The sequence below is a fragment of the Rhincodon typus genome, chromosome 25, assembly GCF_021869965.1.
Source record: "Rhincodon typus isolate 14 chromosome 25, sRhiTyp1.1, whole genome shotgun sequence".
Lineage (NCBI taxonomy): Eukaryota > Metazoa > Chordata > Chondrichthyes > Orectolobiformes > Rhincodontidae > Rhincodon > Rhincodon typus.
In genome coordinates, this window is record NC_063356.1 from 8,739,499 (window position 1) to 8,756,409 (window position 16,911).

The 16,911-nt window shown below is 39.2% G+C and overlaps 1 protein-coding gene across 6 annotated transcripts in view; it reads left to right on the forward strand.

The window, feature by feature from the left end:
* The window catches only part of LOC109915420 (nuclear transcription factor Y subunit alpha), a 68,512-nt gene extending 53,370 nt beyond the window's left edge, over positions 1-15,142 (forward strand). For 4 of the 6 annotated variants that reach the window (XM_048611909.1, XM_020515039.2, XM_048611907.1 and 1 more), the window contains one exon: positions 12,419-15,142. Coding sequence is in view for 4 of the 6 variants with exons in the window: in XM_020515039.2 (XP_020370628.1) it covers positions 12,419-12,469 (51 nt within the window). In the remaining 2 variants the exon portion in view is untranslated. Of the gene's footprint in view, positions 1-10,292; positions 10,337-12,418 lie in introns of all 6 variants that reach the window. The other 2 variants (XR_007264726.1, XM_048611911.1) reach the window with 1 other exon arrangement.
* Positions 15,143-16,911: the final 1,769 nt, after the last annotated feature.

The window sequence follows — 16,911 nt, forward strand, 5'->3', positions numbered from 1 at the left end:
TCCACTTAAGAGAAGAGTCAGGCCTTGGTTTCATGTATTACCTAAAAGACAGCTGCACCAAGCAACATTCCCTCAGTCACGCACTGACGGGTCAGCCTATAGTTTGGAGTTCCATTTTCTGAAGTGGGATTTGAAACCATAGCCTTCTGATTCAGAAATAAGAGTTCTCGCCACTGAGCCACAGCATACATTTCAAAATTGAAGTTTCCAGACAGGAGTTCATTAAACAAGGATGTTACAAATGTATTATAGAAGGAAATCCTACACTCTGTTTACATTGTGGTTGGTGGAAAATAATCTAGCAAACATGTCTGTGAGCAGAAATGGACACGAGGCCAAGTGAGAGCTTGTCATGGTCGTCAGTGGGACTGGAAAATGGAAACACGAGTGAATTTAGGTTATTTGAGCAACTTAACGATTACAGCAAAGGACCAGGACCTTACCCAAGCATACAAGAAACGGAACAAGAATTAGTGTTTTCTCAAAGAAACAAGAATACAACTAATAATGGGAATTCATAGAATAGCTCAGAAGGAGGTCACTTAGCCCATCACATTTGTGCCACTGGATTAATGGAAAGTGTTGAATTAACATAGGTCCAAGGGTTGTAGTTGTGATAGAACTTGATAGAAATTGTAGAACTGAGCAATTGCTGAAAATGAGGACATGCAGTTAATGAATTTGCACAGCTCAGGAGTGAGGCCATGAAGCGGTAACAACATAATTGTCAAAGTAATAAGAGTCAGAACAGGACTGGAACAAGCAGTGTTCCACATATCCAAAAAGAAACCCATAATTGGGACTGTAGGAACTGCAGTCAGCTTTCCTGCTCCTCTGATGCTGCTTGGCCTGCTGTGTTCATCCAGCTCTACACCTTGTTATCCCATAATTGGGACTGTCTGGCATCGATAGTTTGTCACATTATTTTTTAAATCAGTATGGAAGTAGAAGATAATTTGTTGAGAAAATGCCAAGTTTTGGCTAAGCATAAGAGAATAATGGTAGATGAAAACCAGTTGAGGTATCACTTGAGGAAGAAGTCAGTGGTAAGAAAGGGGCTCTGTGTGGGCTGGACAGTTAAAGGGACTGGATATCAATCATTGGTAGTTAGGCCAGAAAATGCAACTTTTTCAGAATGAGTAAGGATGTCGTCAAATGATTGACCCAGAAGGAAGCCATTCAACCTGATATGTCAATGCAAGCTTGCTTGCAAGAGCATCTAGTCCAACTCTGTCTGCCTTTTTTCCCATAACCCTATCAATTTTTTCTCATCAGTTAATTGTCTAATTAGAAGGCATGATTTAATCTGTGTTCACCACCCTAGGCAGTGTAAATTAGCAAGAGAATAAGAGATATCTTAGCAGAGATACTCAAAGTTTTGGAAGATTCTGATGGGGACAATTTGTTTCCAGTGATAGCCAAAGAACACAAATGTAAGATATTTGGCAAAATAACTCAAACAGAAATAATAGAAACTTTATTGGAGAGCTTTTTATGATGTGGAATATAAATTGCAGAATCGTAGAGATGCAGTAGTTACTTTCAAATGAGAATTAGACATGTATTCAAATAATTGAAGGACTGAGAGAGCAGATTAGAGTATTTGGAGTAACTTTTTTAAATGAAGATGCATTGAATGTTAGCTTCCTATTATATGATTTTTAGAAAAGAGGATAGAGGTTTGGTGGGACAGCAAAAAATTTGAAAGAAATTATTCTGGCAATGTTTCCTGTTTGTGAAAATTAGGGCAAAAGGTTTAAAAAAAAAAGTGGCAGTCTGGATTAGGACGCAGAAATTGGAATAACGTTGGGGAGAATATCCAGATGAAATCAGTTACTGCCTAGGAAATAATGGTATGGAGTTCCATAATAGGGATGGGCAGCAGGTGAAGTTGGGAAGAGGAATCAGATCATTGCAATTAAGTCAAAGGCAGGTTAATGTTCCAGTATCTTTCATAGATTCTGAAAAAGAAAATGGTCTTTATTTTGGTGATGAATATTTAAGTAAGTTTTTACTTTTCCAAATTAGGGTTGTAAAGGTACTTTATTCCAAATGCATTTCTTGGCTTTATTCTTGTGAAATTAGATCAGGTGACTTGATGTGTAAAATGCAACTCTGATGTGCAGCAGTAGCATACTGTGAAGCTGGTTCATGGAACTTTTTGAGTGACTAAATTTATTTATCTAGCATTTTTTAAATTAAATTTATGGTTTGATGTCAGATCCAATTCTTATTGTCACACTATAATGACTGGCTGCTATGAATGAAAACTTCCTGTGATTGTTCTGATTTCATACAAAACACACGCTGTCATATCAGTGGTGCAGAATCAGTATAGTACTTAGTTTCTTTTATTTCGTAAATCAATTAAAATTCCAGTTTTCTTCAAAGTAATTGGGCATAAGTTCAGTATCCTTTTACGTGGTATCAATGTGCATTTAGCATTGCTGGCTCCCACAACTCGTGTTGATCAGGCACAGTAATTGACTAACATTTCATTTGCATGTTTTGGAGGAAGTAAATTTAATTACTTTAAAATTTAGTTTAGTGTCAAGCAGATTGAAGGTATGAGAATCCTACATGAACCTGCACACAGACTGACATGTGTAATAAGTACAGAATGGGATGGAGAAACTCTGGATCTGGCTGCATCTGTGGAAAGAGAAACTGAGTTAATATTTCAAGTTCAAAAGACTTCTTCTGAATTCCAGAGAGTTTCTATAGACCTTTTAAAAAGAAAAGCTTTAACTAAATGAGTATAAGTCCTATCGAAGGTGAGTCTGAGGAGTTAGTAATGGAAAATAAGGAGATGACAGAAGTATTGAAACGGTGTTTTGCATCGGTCTTCACTTTAGAGATTACAAGTAACTTCCCAGCAATAGCTGTACATCAGAAAATGAAAAAAGGGGAGGATCTTAAAATTACAGTCACCAGGGAAGTGTTTCTGAGCAAATTGCTGAGACTAGGAAAGTCTCCCAATCTTTCATCCTAGAATCATAAAAGAATTGTCTTTTGAGTTAGTTGATGCATTGGTTTTGATTTCTAAAAATTCCATAGATTCAGGCTAGGTTCCTTTCAATTGAAAATAGCGAGTGCAGCTTGAACAAGAAAAAAGAACAATACAGCACAGGAACAGGCCCTTCGTCCCTCCAAGCCTGCGTTGCCACATTTTGCCCTTCCATTCTAAAACTGTCTTCACGTAAGGATCCGTATCCCTCTATTCCCTTCCTATTCATGTATTCGTCCAGGTGCTTCTTAAATGCTGCTATTGTCTGCTTCCACCGCTGCCCCTGTTAACACGTTCCAGGTACTCAGCACCCTTTGTATGGAAAAACTTGCTTCACACATCTGTTTTAAACTTCCCCTCTCACACCTTGAACCTGTGTCCCCTAGTAATTGACCCCTCCACCCTGGGGAGAAAACCTCATACTTTCCACTCTTTCCATGCCATTCACAATCTTATACATTTCTATCAGGTCGCTCCTCAACCTCCTACATTCCAGTGAAAACAAACCCACTCCATCCAACCTTCTTCATAGCCAAAATCCACCATACCAGGCAACATCTTGGTAAATGTTTTCTGTACCTCTCCAAAGCATCCACATCCTTCTGGTAGTGTGGTGACCAGAAGTGTACGCAATATTACATGTGTGGCCTAACTAAAGTTCTATAAAGCTGCAGCATAACTTGTCTATCCTTGTACTTAATGCCCCGTCTAATGAAGGGCAGCATGCTGTAAGACTTTTTTTACTATCTTATCTACCTGCGCTGCCACCTTCAGTGATCTGTGGACCTGCATATCAGTATTCCTAAGGGTTCTGCTATTCACTGTATAATTTCCACCTGTACTAGACCTTCCGAAACGCATCACCTCCCATTTGTTCAGATTAAACTCCATCTGCCATTTTTTTGCCCATGCCTTCAACTGATCTGTATCCTGCTGTATCCTCTAACAGTCTTCCTCACTATCCGCAACTGCATCAATCTTTGTATCATCTACAACTGACTAATTAGACCAGCTACGTTTTCCTTCAAATTATTTATGTAGATCATGAACAGCAGAGGTCCCACCACTGATCCCTTTAGAACATTACTAGTCACCAGCCCTCCATTCCGAAAAGCATCCTTCCACTGCTACCCTCTGTCTCCTATGACTAACCCAGTTCTGTATCTATCTTGCCAGCTTACCCCGGTATCATATGACTTCACCTTTTTGTACCAGTCTGCCATGAGGGGCTTTGAATACAAAAGTTAGGAAGGTTATATTTTGGTTATACAGGCCATTGGTGATTTCACATTTAAAGTACTGTTTACAGTTTTGGTCTTTTTTAAGGAAGGATGTTAATATGATGGAAGCAGTTCAGAGAGGTTTAGCAGACCAATACCTGGAATGAGTGCGTTGTTTTATGAAGCAAGTTTGGAGAGAGTTGGCTTGTATTTATTGGAATTTAAGGGAATATGAGGTGTCTTGATTGATACGCAAGATCCTGAAGGTCTTAACAGGGTGCATGTGGAAAGGATGTTTCCCCTTAGAGAATCTTGGACTAGGGATCAGTGTTTCAAACACAGGATTACGCTCTTAAGACAGATAAGAATTTCTTCCTTGCAGAAGGTCTTGAATCTTTGGAGTTTTGTACAGGTTTAAACCTCCAAAGAGTAGCAGGAGCAGAATCCTTGCCTGTCTTTAAGGCAGAGATAGAACCTTGATCAGTAAGAGGTTGAAAGGTTATTAGAGGTAGGTGGGAATGTGGAGTAATCAGTGATCATATTTTGAAGGGCAGACCATGCTTTAGGGGCCAAATGGTATACTCCTGCTCCTGATTTATATGACCTCATGCCTGATGTATGTAGCTGTCAACCTAGTGTTATGTAAAACCCATGTGTCGATATTGAAAGTACAAATATGTTCTTAAAAGCAATGTGGTTAGATAGAGATAAATAACAATCTTAATGAGTTAATACAGTTGAATCATTTTGTTGGAAGTCTTGCACAGTTATTTGATCAGGACGTTATAAAACTCAGTCAGACTACCGAACAAGCAGCATATTGTAGTCCCATGAGCATTGGAGTCAACTAGATTGTCCATATTGGACAGATATTAGGCATTTCATCAAACCAGTGAGCTTGTGACCGTTCGCAAACTGTGACTGCATGAGTGCACAGATCACCAGATGTGATACCATGTGCTGCTGTTATGGAGGCACAAAATGAGCAGCCGTTCGTTTAAAGGAAGTCAAAGAAGCTGCAAGATCTGAGCTCGCCACAATTATTTACTATTTCTGTAGAATATGTCAAATACACTTCACTCAGTCACTGATCAGCAAGGAGGATATATTTTGACTTCACTGTGCTTCTGGCTAATGAAAGGCCATCGGTTATTTAGGGAAAGAATTCCTAAATTCATTATATTTTTGGATTTGGGGCCAAAAAATCAAACCAGATATCTTTTTTGGAGAAATAACTGGAGAGGCAAGAAGGAATAACAAATTTGCTGTAAAAGGCATTTAAGAAAGGCACTATTAGAATAATTTTAGATTTTAGATTTTATTGTCACATGTACTCAAGTACAGGAATACAGTGAAAAGTGTATAATGTAGCCACACATGGCACCATCTTAGGTACTGAAGTACCTAGGTACAAAAAAGCTTAGGTGCAAAGTAGTAAGAGAAACAAATAGAAAAATAAAGAAATAGGTTATAGTTTACATTAAAGTCTTTTGTAGTTTAAACTAGGAAAATAAAGGAATAAGCTAAAAGCTCAACAGCCTTTGAGTCTTCCGCTTATCTCGCTCTCTGGGAGACCTCAGCTGTCTGTTTCAAAGCAGCTGCCACAGATACCATCGCTGCTGTTGAAACTGCCGCCTCTCCCATCTCCCCCAGTGCCTCAGGAACGTGCTGGACAGGATCCGCTCGTACACTGAGCCAGGACATGGCCATGAGCCACCAAGAGACCAACTGACATAACGCCAAGATACCAGGCTGAAAGCCGCTGAGAGACCAGGACCAAGACCCACCATGAGCCGCTAAGGGATCAGGCTGGGACCCACCAAAAGACACCGTTGGGATTTCAATATGCAGGTGGACTGGGCAAATCGTGTTGGTAGTGGAACTCAAAAAAGAATTTGTGGAATGTCTGCAAGGTTTTTTGGACAACTGGTGGTAGAGTCAACTAGGGAACAGGTAATTCTGGAATTGATGGTGTGTAATGAAGCAGACTTGATTAGGCAGCTAAGGTGAAAGAATTTTGTGAAAACAGAGTCCCAGGTAGACAGGGTAGTGAAGAAGGCATTTGGTACGCTTCCCTTTATTAAACAGTGCATTGAGTATAGGAGTTGGGAGGTTATGTTGTGATTGTACAGGACAGTGTTCAGACCACTCTTGGAATACTGTGTTCAACTCTGGTCTGTTTGCCATAGGAAAGATGTTGTGAAATTTGAAAAGGTTCAGAAAAGATTTACAACGATGTTGTATAGGTTTGAGCTATAGTGAGAGGCTGAATAGGCTGGGACTATTTTCCCTAGAGCATTGGAGGCTGTGAGCTGATCTTAGAAGTCTATAAAATCATGAGGGGCATGATAGGGTGAATAGCCAAGGTCTTTTCCCTAGGGTAGGGGAGTCTCAAAACTAGAGAGCGTAGGTTCAGAGAAGACCTAAGGGGCAGCTTTTTCACAGAGGGTGGTGTATGTATGGAATGAGTTGCCAGTGGAGGCTGGTGCAATTACGACATTTAAAAGGCTTCTGAATGGGTATATGAATAGGAAGGGTTTAGAGGGGTGTGGGCCAACTGCTGGCAAATGGGACCACATTAATTAATTTAGAAGATTGAATCAGATGTAACTGTGTTACAGTTGAGTAAAGGTAACTACAAAAACATGATGGAGGAGCTGACAGGAAGGGGAGCCTAGCAGGGAAAGAGGATAGAGCAACAGTGACAGGAGTTTCTGGGAGCAATTCAGTAGAAATTCAACCCAAGGAAGAAGAAACGTACTAAGGGGAGGATGAAGTAACCATTGCTGATGAGGGATGTTGGGGACCACATAAAAGCAAAAAAAAAATACAATGCGGTGAAGGTTACTGGGAAGCCAAGGATTCAAGGATTGGGAAGCTTTAAAAATCAGCAGAGGATAACTAAAAAAGCAATAAAGAGGGAGAAGATGAACTAAGAGAGTAAGCTAGCTAGTAATATAAAAGAAGATTGCAAGTCTTTTTAGATTTGAGAGGTTAGAGGCAAGAGTGGACCTTGGACCACTGGAAAATGAGGCTAGAGAAGTAGTAATGGAAACAAAGAAATGGTAGAAGAACTGAATAGGTACTTGGCATCATTTTTCACAGTGAAAGACACCAGCAGCATACCAGAATTTCACGAGATTCAGGGAGCAAAAGTGAGTTTAATTGCCATCACTAAGGAGAAGGTGCTGGGATGCTGAAAGGTCTAAGGTGAATAAATCACCCTGACCCAGATGGACTACACCCCAGAGTTCTGAAGGAGATAATAATGGGCTAGTTAAACCTTGGTCATTGGTAAGCTTTTAGAATCCACTATTAAGGATGAAATTGCAGAGTGCTTGGAATTGCATGGTAAAATAGGGCTGAGTCAGCACAGCTCCTTCAAGGAGAGGTCATGCCTGACAGCTCTGTTAGAATTATTTGAGGAGGTAACAAGCAGGTTTGACAAAAGACAGTCAGTAGACTTGAGATATTTGGATTTCCAGAAGGCATTTGAGAAGGTGCCACACAGGAGTCTGCTAAATAATGCCCATGGTGTTAGGGGCAAGGTACTGGCATGGATAGAGAATTGGCTGACTGACAGAAGGTGGACAGTAGGGGTAAAGGGGTGTTTGTCAGGATGGCAGCTGGTGACTCATGGAGTTCTGAAGGGATCTGTATTGGGGCCACAGCTTTTCATGTTATGCATTAACAATCTGGCCAAAGGAACGGAGAGCATTGTTGCTAAGTTTGCAAATGACACAAAGATAGTTAGAAGGACAGGTAGTATTGAGGAAGCAGGGAGGCTGCAGAAGGACTTGGACAGGCTAGTAGAGTGGGCAAGGGAGTGGCAGATGGGGTACAATGTGGCAAAGTGTGAGGTTATGCCCTCTGGTAGGAAGAATAGAGGCATAGTCTATATTCTAAGTGGGGGAAGACTTCAGAGATCTGACAAAAGTCAAGAGTCACACAACACCAGGTTATATTCAGAGCACTGCTCCTTTGGTGCTCTGAAAGCTTGAGGTTGAATAAACCTGTTGGACTATAACCTGGTGTTGTGTAACTTCTGACTTTGTCCACCCAGTCCTACACCAACATCTCCACATCATCTCCAATTCAGAGATCTGAAGCAGAATGGGACTTGGGAGTCCTGGTTCAGGATTCTCTGACCATTAACATGCAAGTTCACTTGACAGTTAGCAAGGCAAATGCAGTGTTAGCATTCATTTCAAGAGGGCTACAAAAGAAGAGCAGAGATGCATTGCTCAGGCTGTATAAAGCCCTGATCAGACTGCATTTGGAATATTTTGAGCAGTTTTGGGTCCACTATTAAAGGAAGGATATGCTAGAGTTGGAGGGGCTCAGAGGAGGTTCACAAGAATGATCCCAGGGATGAAGAGCTTGTCATATGAGGAGCTGTTGAGGACACTGAGTCTGTACTTGGAGTTTTGGGGGATGGGGGATGGGGGTGGTGCAGAATCTCTTTAAGACATACAGAATATTGAGAAGCATGGATAGAGTAAACGTAAAGATAATGTTTCCACTAGTATAAGACTAGGGCACAAAAATACAGCCTCACAGAGATGGACTGACCCTTTAGAACTGAAGAGGAATTTCTTCAGCCAAAGGGTGGTGAACCTGTGGAACTCATTGCCACAGGAGGCTGTGGAGGCCAAGTCACTGAATGTATTTAAGACAGAGATAGATAGGTTCTCGATTAATAAGGGGATCATGGGTTACAGGGAGGAGGCAAGAGAATGGGGTTGAGAAATGTATCAGCCATGATTGAATGGCAGAGCAGACTAAGTGGGCCAACTGGCATAAATCTGCTCCTCTCTCTTATGTCTTGTGGTCTAAAATGTATCATTAGAATACGATTAGAATCTTAATATCCACCTGTCCTGTATATTTACTTTGGACTAGTAGTAGTAGTGGTAAATTCTTGCTGTTCAAAGCTATTTGTGGTGTAAATGATTTTGAAAGTCACACTTTACAGCTAAACCTACAATGATTTATAGTGAACAAAGGGTGGGTGCTGCTGTCCCAATTTCTCAGCTAATTTCACATGATTCTGGTGGTGAGAATCTGAGAAATTTTCATAGGAGATTTAAAAGAGGAGGCAGAAAGGGGTACTTTAGAATGGAAAAGGAATGCCAAATTTGGCGACTCTCAGCAAACAGATAATGCTAAAAGTCCAAAAGGGGTCTGGAAGAATTTGAAGAGAACACAGAAATAAGACAACAAAGAGTGGAGTATTATGTCAAGATTGTAACTTGGTGGAGGCATTAGGAGAAAAAATCATTTGGAGTGATGCAGGCAGAAGGTCAGAGGATACTAAAAATTCGGTAGACGAGCATCTGAACAAGATTGAGGCTAGAAGTCCAAAGGAATCAGAAAAACGGGAAAAGAGAGTAGGAGAGCAGCTTGCATCCACTGAACAAATTTGCTTCTTTGGGAAAGAAAATCTCTGTAATTTATTAAAATTGGCAAACATTGATGTGAAAGAGATCACAATAGCTTTGTGGATATTTAAATACTGGAAAGATAGATCAAGATGGTGCTTACAACTCTCTGTTGTAGAGAGCTCGAACAACAGCTTGTGCCAACTGCAGTGGATAAAGGAGTGTGGAAAAGTAACTGTCTTGAGTCATGGGTCTTACCCAAAGCATTAACCCACAATTCACTTCCAGAGCTGACTGATCTGCTGTATATTTCCAACATTGTGTATCTGTTACCTGATTAACCTGGTCTCTCATCAGCTGCATGTTATTAATTTGATTGAGTATTACTAGAACACTCATATGAGCATGCATGTAATTTGAATAAGGGGAAATCGTATCTCCTCTTTCTTGAAAGTATACAATTTTTTTCTTGCCATTTTTCCCACCTTTGAATGTAGAAAGGAAACTTTTGGAAGTTGTACACAGACCATCAATGCAATTTATTTTCTTCACCCTTGAAGATGTATCCTTGAGAAATGAAGATTTTAATGATGCTAGCCTTAAGTATTTATTGAAAACCAACCCTTAAGGTTGTCATCTGTAATTTTTGTGATATTTATTTGTATATTTATATTTATTCAACAGCCTGAATGATTTCTGGGTAGGCTGTAGGAAAAAACAAAAAAAAGGTAATGTATTATGGTGTGGGGCTACCACCTTCACTCTGCACTCTGACACCCTCCTCAATGAAAGTTCTCCACCAGTGCAGGTTCAGCCAAGGTTATATTGGAAATAGGGCAAGTAGAGTAACAAAATCTGGTTTTGCACACACTTGAGCTTATTAAAGCCATAACATAATAGAGTCCATCTCTTTACCACAAAAAGTGATCACATTTACAGTACTACAGCTATTGGTTTAAGATATGGCAGTCTTATCCAGAATCCACAATAATGATGCTCATTTCCCAGAGTTTGGATCAGTACATATAACACCTTGTAATCTGAAAATTCTGACTTTGGTGCTATACTCTGAAAAACAACTACTTTTAGCTCTTTATCTTTAAAAGCCTTCCACTTAACCAAATAACATGTCAAAGCTCCTTCCATAGACATCACTCCTTCAAACAATTATGTTTCTACATCTGATTTCCTTTTAGTCTTAATTATTGTCTGATCAATATTCCTGGGGACTTACCCACTTCAAACAATTTGAACAACAGTAGTAGCATGTCAAGGAGCTTTCCTCACAAGCTAAACAAAAAGCAAAATACTGCAGATATTGAAAACTTAGAAACAAGAATAGAAAAGGCTGGAAATAATTAAGTGTGATAGCATCTGCAGTGTTGCAGATGATCAGTCAACATTTCAGAATGAAGAACAACTATCATCTGAAAGAAGGGTTTTGCACCTGAAACGTTGACTGGTTTCCATTGCTTCACAGCTGTTTCTCAACCTTAGTATTTCCAGATGTTTCTGCTTTTTGTTTTCACATGTACTGTAACAGTTTCAGGTTGCATTATTAGTCCAAACAGCGGAATTGTGCTTGCTTGTAGATGTACTGTCAGTCATTTTGAATATGTTCTCAAACCATGAATCCACCAACTTTTGAGGTGTCGGATTGACCTGGGTAAATAATGGTACGCAATAAAATACATTATATCACAACTTTGAACATCATCATAAGTGTTTGAAGGCAGTGAAACCCTTTTTAGCGTTTTTAATCAGGGAACCAAGATTAATAGATAGTTAAGACTTCACGAAGGTTGAAAAAATTCAAAAGAAAACGCCAAATGAAGCAGTTATTGGATGATGCCAAGCTTTGGCTTTTAAAGTCTGACATAGAGAGCAGATAGGCATTTGGAGAGGAAAGTAATTGCACAATTTTGGACAAATTACATGAGATGAATGTGACGAGTCTAGATTGATACAGTTAGCGTGAAGAAATAGATACACAATATTATTGATGCATCTCCAAAGAGATAGGAGAAGAGCTTTGAGCACTGGCCAGAGTAACATTGATGAGATAAAGGAAGGACGGGTCAGTTTTTGATGAAGTTTAGAGGCTGGAGGTGGGAAATGGATCACCTATCATATAACAAGATTCATCGGATCTTCCAAGGTGTGGAAGTGCTCGGGTCGTGGACTCACTTAGCCAATGTTTAGAGCTCATGGGATAAAGGAAAATGTGTTTGGCATGTTTAAGGAATATAGGCTTCCTAGAGGCAGCAATAGAAGTGATAGAGATTTCTGGTGGTTAGTTTTGCCAGAAACATTGAATAGCTATTAAAGGAAGATTGGTGCTATCATGTTGGAGAATATGGAGTTGATCCAGCCATTGCACTGTAATAGAAATTGAGGTCATGTTTAGCAAGAAACTACAAAAATGAAAATTAATCGAACATGGATTGGAATCTTCAGTGTGCGTAAATAAGCTTTAGTGTGGGGAGGGCCCTATGAAAGGGATCAGACAGAGGACAAAGTTATGAGGAACCCCTGAGTTATTGAAACATGCCAGTTAACCCACTATCAACTACAGCCCAGAGAATGTTATTTTTAGTGACATACGGTAAACTTGGGACAGATGATATCTACAGCCCAACTTATCCTCTGTCCTTAAATCTACCTTTTCCCCATAGTGAATAATTTAAGTCCTTCAATGCAGTTAGATTATATAAATCTTCTAGGGAGCATTCATCAATTATTATTTTCTGAATTGATTTTAAATAGAAATTATGCTCAGAGGTATAATCTCCTTTTCCTCCTCTCTGCAGAAACACCAGCAGAATGAAGAAATAGTGGGTCAGGTGATCAGGGTGGCCTAAACCTCTGCCTTATGCAAGTCCTTTGAAACAAACACCAAGTCAAATTGATGGTCTCTCCTCCATCCAGTATTCCTACATTGACTGCCTCGCCTGCATTCCTGAAACAGAAGTGGAGTTTTACAACAAAGTGGTTCTCCAGGAGAGAAAAACATCTTTTTTTTTTGCAAGTCCTGAGAATTTAGACTAAAGAACATCACTGAAGTATCAGTAATGAAACTCACTTCAACAGGAAAAGGACTTCGAGTAACTTTTAATCTAGATGGAGAAAACCAATGTTGCAGCTGCTTTCAGTGGTGATGGTATGGAGTCAATATTAGTTTTGGATGAGTGGGGAGAACCATCCTGATGCTTTGTCCACTTCTAGAAAGTTGGCAAAGATCAAAGTGTAGTGCGCTGTAAATTTATCAAAAACCTCAAGGGGGGGTGGGAGTTAAGAGAAACAAGTTGAATAGTTATCTTGTAATGAGTGAGGGAGGAAAGGAAAGGGTTTACCTGATGCATTTGGTATGTTATTATGAAACTTACATGATTTTGTATTTTTCCAGTGTTTGTTAATTGAGATAATGTACAAGTGTGTGTTTTTTTAATTTTCATTGTGTACCCAATGCAAATACTCAGTAAAATGTAGCAGAAAGACTGCTTCCTGAGAGATGGTAAACCATTTTGGAAAACCATTTATTTTACAGAATTGGTGTTAAATTGGATGCAATTTCAGTGCTTCAAATCTGGCTGTAATGCGGCAAGAAAATGTTTTTCTTAAAAGGGATGATAGGATGTATTACAAAATAGTAAGTTAGTGCAGCATGAGGGTCAGTATAAACTATAACAATCAGATATTTCAACTTTTAATCATTTAGTTCATCCTAAGGTAGGTCAGCTGGGACAACAATAGATCTTAGCCTTGGGCCTTTGACTTGTTTGGGGGAGGCCATCACAAAATATTTAAGCTATGGTTACTGCTTCTCACCATCCTTTAGCTCCTGTTAGTACAGACGTATGGATGTTAAGAGAGGACAACTCAATGGCATTCTCCATAGTTGAATGACACACCAGTGTTCATTATCTTGCATGAAACATGGCAATTTTTGTGGTCCGAGAAATGTATTGCAGTCAACAGAACTTTGCTCCATTATGTATTGGTCCTTTTTCTTTTGTAAGGGTGAGGGCAGAAAAGTATCCATCACAAGAAATGATTATTTTCAAAATGCTTTTGTTTTCTTGTTTTAATATCAGGCTACTTTTCTCCCCCTAGAGAAACATCGTATGAATTTTCTTCCTACATTTGAAATTAACACTACAATGTAGCAGCATGCAACTGCAGCCTAACTATAAAATCCCATTTCTTCAAACATTGTTGTGCTTACATTACAGAATAGTGTTTGTTGCCTCTTTGGAATAAAAGGGGAGAAGGTCATGTTTTGAAAAATCAGCTTTTGGCTAATAATTTTTTTCTTTAAAAATAATGTCCTTTTTCAGTTGTGACTAGTATTCAGATCCAGCAAGGAGAAAAAAATGGGGGTTTAATTTTCTTGTGGGCTTGCAGAACTTCAGTTTCTGAAGATTGGATTAAATGGAGTAAAATGCCAGTCTGTTAGAATATACTTTCACATTCATTAAGATAAAAAATAAACAAAGAGCTGCCCTCCAGGATGTCTGTTAAAGATGCGATGAAAAACGTTTGACAGTCTTCATGTAGCACTTGATCTTGGCCTGGCTCTTCAGTGCATGTGTTGGAAACACAGTATTTTTGTTTTGTCAGGTATATGGACTTGGTTTCATATCTGACCTAGGAAGGATAAAAGGTATTTTATTCATATGAGAAACATCCTTTCAAATGTGGAACCAATTTCAAATTCAACTATTACAGCAGATGCAAGTCTAGGACTCTAAAATGAATTTGGGGCATTCTCAAACAATTCATTTTCCAGTAAGCTCAAGTCTACAACAAGCCTACATTATGCAATAATTGGGTAACAAGAGAGCCATTGGTGTAGGAATGAAAATGTCACTGCTCTGAGGATCTACTGGACTTACCTGATGATGGATAATTGGTGGAAGCCAGAGAGTCCCTAGTGGCCAAATTCTGGCAAATGCACAGTTTGGACCAATAACAGCCTAGGAAATTACAAGCAGCTGTATAACTTCAATAGTTGGGTAATAAGGAACTTAGCAGAACAGACTTCATGAAGTTTGACCATTGGCTGTAGCCCACTGTTATGCTTGAGCAGTAAGTACTCCAGAGCAATAAAGTATAAATTGGAGAGGTCTTTGAACAATCAACAGCAATCAAACTCAATATTTGCTGATTCTGAATGCAATACCTTCCGCACATGCACCTGAAGAACCAGTTATCCAGGTAATTGACTTTTTACCCTTGCGTCAATTAACATTACACAGTGACTGAGTAGCACTAAAACTCAGTTTTAAGGGCTCTGAATATCAGGTAGAACATTTTAATTGTTGCAGATATTATAAAAGGTCATGCAGATTATAATTATTTCAACCAATGCATTGAAATGAGTGACTTCTTTTTGTATATAGGTTACAGATTTATAATTTTTATATACGGCATTTGGTTTGTAAGCATGAGTCTATGAATTTAGCTGTAGAAGAAAAGTACTGTGTACGTGGTTCAGCTAATAAAACCTTACCATTTTAGTATTTTAAAAGAAATTTCTTGTTTAAATCTTGATTACCTTGCTGGACTGGCGTTTGACTTAACTTGACACATAGATAATAATTTCCTGTTAACCTTCTGCAATATCTGCTCATGTTATATTTTTAGCCCAGCACTTTAGAATTTGTACTGTTGGTGAAAACTCTCTTGAAGAATTGGTATTTAATCTCCTGATTGAAACAGTTGGAGTATACGCACCGGCATACTGTAGTGGTTTGGATGGGAGATTGACCACATAGCATTCACAACTGTTTAGATCATTGCTGGACAGCTAATGGGATTGCAAACATCATTACAGCAGAGCATCATAGAAATTATATCAAATACATTGGCCTTGTATTTTCTAGTTGAATGGAATTGATATTAAATTTTTATCAGCACAAAATTAACTTGTCACAATAAGAGAAATTGTGAAAGATGAAACACTTTTCCTTTTCAAATATTAATGCTGGCCTAACTGGCATGAAATCATGATGTTAAAAGCCCATTCGTTACCAGGTTTGACACTTGAAAAATATATGGGTATGTTGTAACATTAAAAATAGTGCCTGATTTTAATATGGAGTTAGGCATGATCAGGTAGCTATTTCAAACCATTTCCAGTAAAGGGACCATAGGGCTGTTCTTGAATTAGAGAGATGATGGGTGGAGGTATAATCCAAGGTCAGATGAGGGGAAAGATTGAGAAGGCAAGTCCTTCTGCTACCTCACACTGACTCTTTGGCTACTGCACCTATCTCCCACCAGACTTTATGCTCTGCTGTGCTCACTATTCCATGCAACATCTTCACTCACTCACTTGTTTCATATTAAACAGAAAATAGGACCAGGAATACGCAATTCAGCCCTTTTGAGCCTGCTCCATCATTCAATACGATCATGACTGATCATCCGAGTACCCTGTTCCCACATTTTCCCAATACCCTTTGATCCCTTTAGCCCCAAAAACAATATCTAATTCCTTAAACATTTAATGTTTGGACATCAACCCCTCTTTGTGACAGAGAATTCCACAGGTTCATTCTCTGGCTAAAAAAATTTCTCCTTATCTCAGTCCTAAATGGTCTTTATACCCTTAAAATGTGACCCCTGGTTCTGGACTTCTCAGTAATCAGAAACATCCTTCCTGCGTTATAACCCTGTCTAGTCCTGTTAGAATTTTTATAAATTTGTGTGAGATCCCTACTCATTCTTCTGAACTACAGTGAATATAATCCTAACCTATCCAGTTTCTCGTCATACCTCGGGCCTGCCAATCTGGGAATCAGGCTGGTAAACCTTGCTATACTCCTCCATAGCCAGAACATTCTAATAAGATCAAAACTACACACCATATTCCAAGCATAGTCTTACCAAGAACCTGTGCAATTGAAACAAGGCATCCTTGATGCTGTACTGAAATTGTCTATGAAGGCCAACATCATTTACCACCTTTAGCACTTGCTGCACCTGCATGCTTGCTTTTAGTGACGTGTACAAGGACACCCAGATTTTGTTGCACGTCCCCCTTTCCCAATCCATCACCATTCAGCTAATAACCTGCCTTCCTGTTTTTGCTACCTAACCTCTTATTTATCCACATTATACTTCATCTACTCAACATGTCAAATCATACTGAAACATTTCTGCATTCTCCTCACAGTTCATCCTCCATCCTAGATTTGTCATCTGCAAACTTGGAGATATTACATTTAGTTCCCTCCTGTAAATCAATTTGTGAATAGCTGGGATCTAAATTACTGGCCTAAGCTCAAATGAACATTTA